This window comes from Cricetulus griseus, chromosome 2 (genome assembly GCF_003668045.3).
Source record: "Cricetulus griseus strain 17A/GY chromosome 2, alternate assembly CriGri-PICRH-1.0, whole genome shotgun sequence".
NCBI classification, from domain to species: Eukaryota; Metazoa; Chordata; class Mammalia; order Rodentia; family Cricetidae; genus Cricetulus; species Cricetulus griseus.
Window position 1 is genome coordinate 199,967,260 of NC_048595.1, and position 3,699 is coordinate 199,970,958.

The 3,699-nt window shown below is 48.9% G+C and overlaps 1 protein-coding gene across 1 annotated transcript; it reads right to left on the reverse strand.

The window, feature by feature from the left end:
- Positions 1–541: 541 nt before the first annotated feature.
- LOC100757045 (protocadherin gamma-A4) lies at positions 542–2,995 on the reverse strand. The gene has a single exon (XM_027398073.2). The coding sequence runs from the start codon at positions 2,978–2,980 to the stop codon at positions 542–544; it is 2,439 nt and encodes an 812-aa protein (XP_027253874.1). The 5' UTR covers positions 2,981–2,995.
- Between the last annotated feature and the right edge of the window lie 704 nt (positions 2,996–3,699).

Here is a 3,699-nt window from a genome sequence, read left to right on the forward strand (position 1 = left end):
TGTAAATAGAAGCTTGTGCCATTTCCTTCTATTCACAAGTCAGTTCTAGCCTTCAAATGTACATAGGAAAATGGCATTTAGAAATCCAAGGGATTAGAGTTATAAAATTAAGAATTGTTTTGAGGATTTCTCTGTGTATCTGTGGCTGTCCTGGACCTCACTCTGTAGACCAGGCTGGCTTCAAACTCACAGAGATCTGCTTGCTTCTGCCTCACAAATGCTGGGACTAAAGGCATGGGCTATCACCCCCCAGCTAAATTAAGGGATTCTTATCAAAAATCACTGCTGAATGAAGACTATGAAGGATAAATAATAGGTAACCATGGTTTGGGGTGTAACTCAGTGACAGAGAACATGCTTCATATACCCAAAAGCCTGTATTTGACTCAAAAAGAAAATAAGCTCGTTAATCAACAAACGACTTTTTATGTAGCAAAAGCAAGGGGCTATTAATAAAGAAGTGCATATATTTGACACAACACACATACAACTGGAGGCACTTTATGAAGCCCATATCTGAGTTTTAGTAAGGTACGATCCATTACGGGAGTGGCTCACTCACCTGAAGACTGGAGTCTCCTTTTATTTCAAGCAAGTCTTGAGACACCAGGAGAGGATCGCTCTTCCCACAGCTCTCCTGGCTGATGAGTGTGTCTGCATAATTGGGTTGTGGGAAGATCAGGTGGCTCTTCCCAGAGTCTGCTGTGAGGGAGACCTCATGAGAATAGGTCTGTAGGAAAGCATGTACACCATCCACGCCCACAAAATGTGATGCAGGCATGGATGACAACCCATTACCTGCAGCCCGAAGCAGGCGAGTTGCATGCCAGTGACGGAGCTTGTGTATCATCAGCACAATGACAAAGGCTAAGAAGACGCAAGAGACCACAGCCACAGCTACCACCAGGTACAGTGTGAGGTCTGAATCTTCCTGGTCAGTGTGAGTGTTGATGCTGCCCAGATCCGCCAGGATGTCTGGAATGTTGTCTGACACTGCTATGGTGAGCGTGACTGTGGCAGAGAGAGGAGGCTGACCGTGGTCCTGCACAGCCACCGCTAGGCTCTGCTTGAGGGCGTCTCTGTCCAGCAGGGCCCGTGTAGTGCGCACCTCGCCTGTGTGCAGCCCTACTGAGAAGAGCCCTGGCTCACTGGCCTTGAGCAGACGGTAGGAGAGCCAGGCGTTCTGTCCTGAGTCTCTGTCCACTGCTACCACCTTGGTCACCAGGTATCCAGGCTCTGCAGAACGAGGTGTCAGCTCTACACCAGTGGAGCCATCAGTGGGGAGGGTGGGGTACAGGATCTCAGGAGTATTGTCATTTTGATCCAGCACAAACAAGCTCAGAGACGCGTTGCTACTAAGTGGAGGATTCCCACTGTCCCTGGCGGTCACTAGTAGCTTCAAGTCTTGAAACTGCTCATAATCAAAGGAACGCAGTGCATACAGGACCCCAGTGTTAGAGTTGATGGAGATGTAGGACGACAGAGGTGCCCCCTGGATAGTGTCCTCTGACAGAGAGTAGATTACCTGGGCATTCTCACCACTGTCTGGGTCCTGGGCTGTTATGGATAAGATAGAAGCCCCTCTAGGGTTGTTTTCTGGAATGTAGGCAGCATAGGAGGCATGGGTGAAGGTGGGTGGGTTGTCATTGATGTCCACCACCTGCAGTGAGATATAAGTCTCTGTAGACAGCGGTGGAGTTCCCTGGTCGGTGGCAGTTATTGTAATGTTATATTCAGAGACTTCTTCCCTGTCCAGAGTTCTGTGTATCAACAGCCGATGATAATTTCCATAGGTCTTTTCAAGCCTGAATGGAAGGTTATCTGGAATAGAGCAAGTGACAAGGCCATTCTCTCCAGAGTCACTGTCATGCACATTGAAAAGTGCAATCACTGTGCCTGGGGAGGAAGCTTCCTGGACAGAGCTGGTGAGGGAGGTGATGGTGACTTCTGGAGCATTGTCATTTACATCCAGAACTGTCACCAGTACCTTACTTCTGGCTCGAAGACCAGGCCCATCATGGGCTTCTACGTCAACATCATAGAATCCGGAGTCCTCATAATCCAGCTCCCCCAACACTGTTATGTCACCACTCAGAGAATTCAACCGGAAGAGCTGGGATATTTTGTCTCTTACGTTCCGGAAAGAATATGTCACTTCTCCGTTGGCTCCTTCATCTGGGTCAGTGGCTTTTATGGTAAGTAGCCGGGTGCCTACAGGCAAATTCTCCTTCACACTAACGAGGTACTCTGGCTGAGTGAATACAGGAGCGTTGTCATTGGTGTCCACCAGTGTTATTTGAATTGTGGCTGTGCCAGAGCGAACCGGGTCGCCTCCATCGAAGGCAGTGAGAACCAGGTGATGAACTGCTTCTTCCTCGCGATCTAAGGCGTTCTCCAGCACCAGCTCTGGGTACTTACTCCCATCGGCCCCACTTTGCACGTCCAGGGAGAAGTGAGCATTCGAGCTGAGCTGGTAACCTTGCAAGGCGTTCACCCCTATATCCGGATCAAAAGCTTCAGGAAGAGGAAATCTTGTCCCAGGAATTTCATTTTCAGCGACTTTTATTTCCCTCTGCTGTGCTCCAAAGCTGGGAGCATTATCATTAACATCGATAATTTCCACTTCTACAGCAAGAATCCTCACTTTATCCTCCAGGAGAATCTCTAGATTTGCGGTACACTTTGGGGATTTGTCACAGAGCCCTTCCCTGTCGATCCTCCCTGCTGTCACCAAGCTGCCGCTTCGCGGGTTCAGAGCAAAGAGCTGGGTCTTACCTCTGGAGACGATGCGGACTCCGCGTTCCGTCAGCTTCCCCGGCTCCAGTCCCAGGTCCTCGGCGAGGTTGCCCACCGCAGAGCCCCTTTCCAGCTCCTCTGGCACAGAGTACCGGATCTGTTCCGCGCGGATGTCGCGTAGGGATCCAAGGAAAATGCAGATCCAGACTAGTCCCCTGCGGTCTGATCCGCAAGGAGCCGCCATTGCAGTCCCGCCGCAGAGAGTCCTGAGCTTGGGCGTTGAGTCTGTGCAGGCCTGAGGAGTTCCACAATCTTTGGGTTTCAAGATAATGTGCTTGCACCTTTGGACGCTGGCTCTCCGGGGAGTCCAGATTGATGCTTTCCTTAGGACCAGAACCAGTCCTTTGTGCTCCGGAAATCTTGCTTTTATTAAATACCCGATTTTCACCCCTGAGTGGTGAACAGCGACACCCAGAGTACTAATCTGCTACTGCAACAAATTCTTGCTAAAACACCACCGCACACTTTCCCCTTTCCTAATCTAAAGGGGCAGAAAGGGCAAAATCCTGTTGTTTAATTTGCAGCCAAAATCTACGAGCTACTCAAAGCTTCCTATATATCAAACTAAGTTAATTAATGTTAGAATAATATAGTGGTTTTGGGGAAAGGATTGTTTTCTACCTCTTTTTAGTTGCTGCATTGTTCATCTCTCTACATCATTTTCAGTACTTTATGAGGGTCACAGGCAATTCCTTCCAGGAACAGGAGTGGATGTGAAGAGTGGAGAAAAGGTAACAGTGAGAAGACAGTGGCCCATGGAGCCTGGAGATCCAGCTCCAGTTACAACATATACAGAAGCAAATTTCTTCACATGATTCACCCTCTGGATTCTGGGATAATTTTTCAATTTCATTGCAAGAAAGGTGCCGGCTGCTCAAGAGATAATCTTATCCTTGGGTAAGA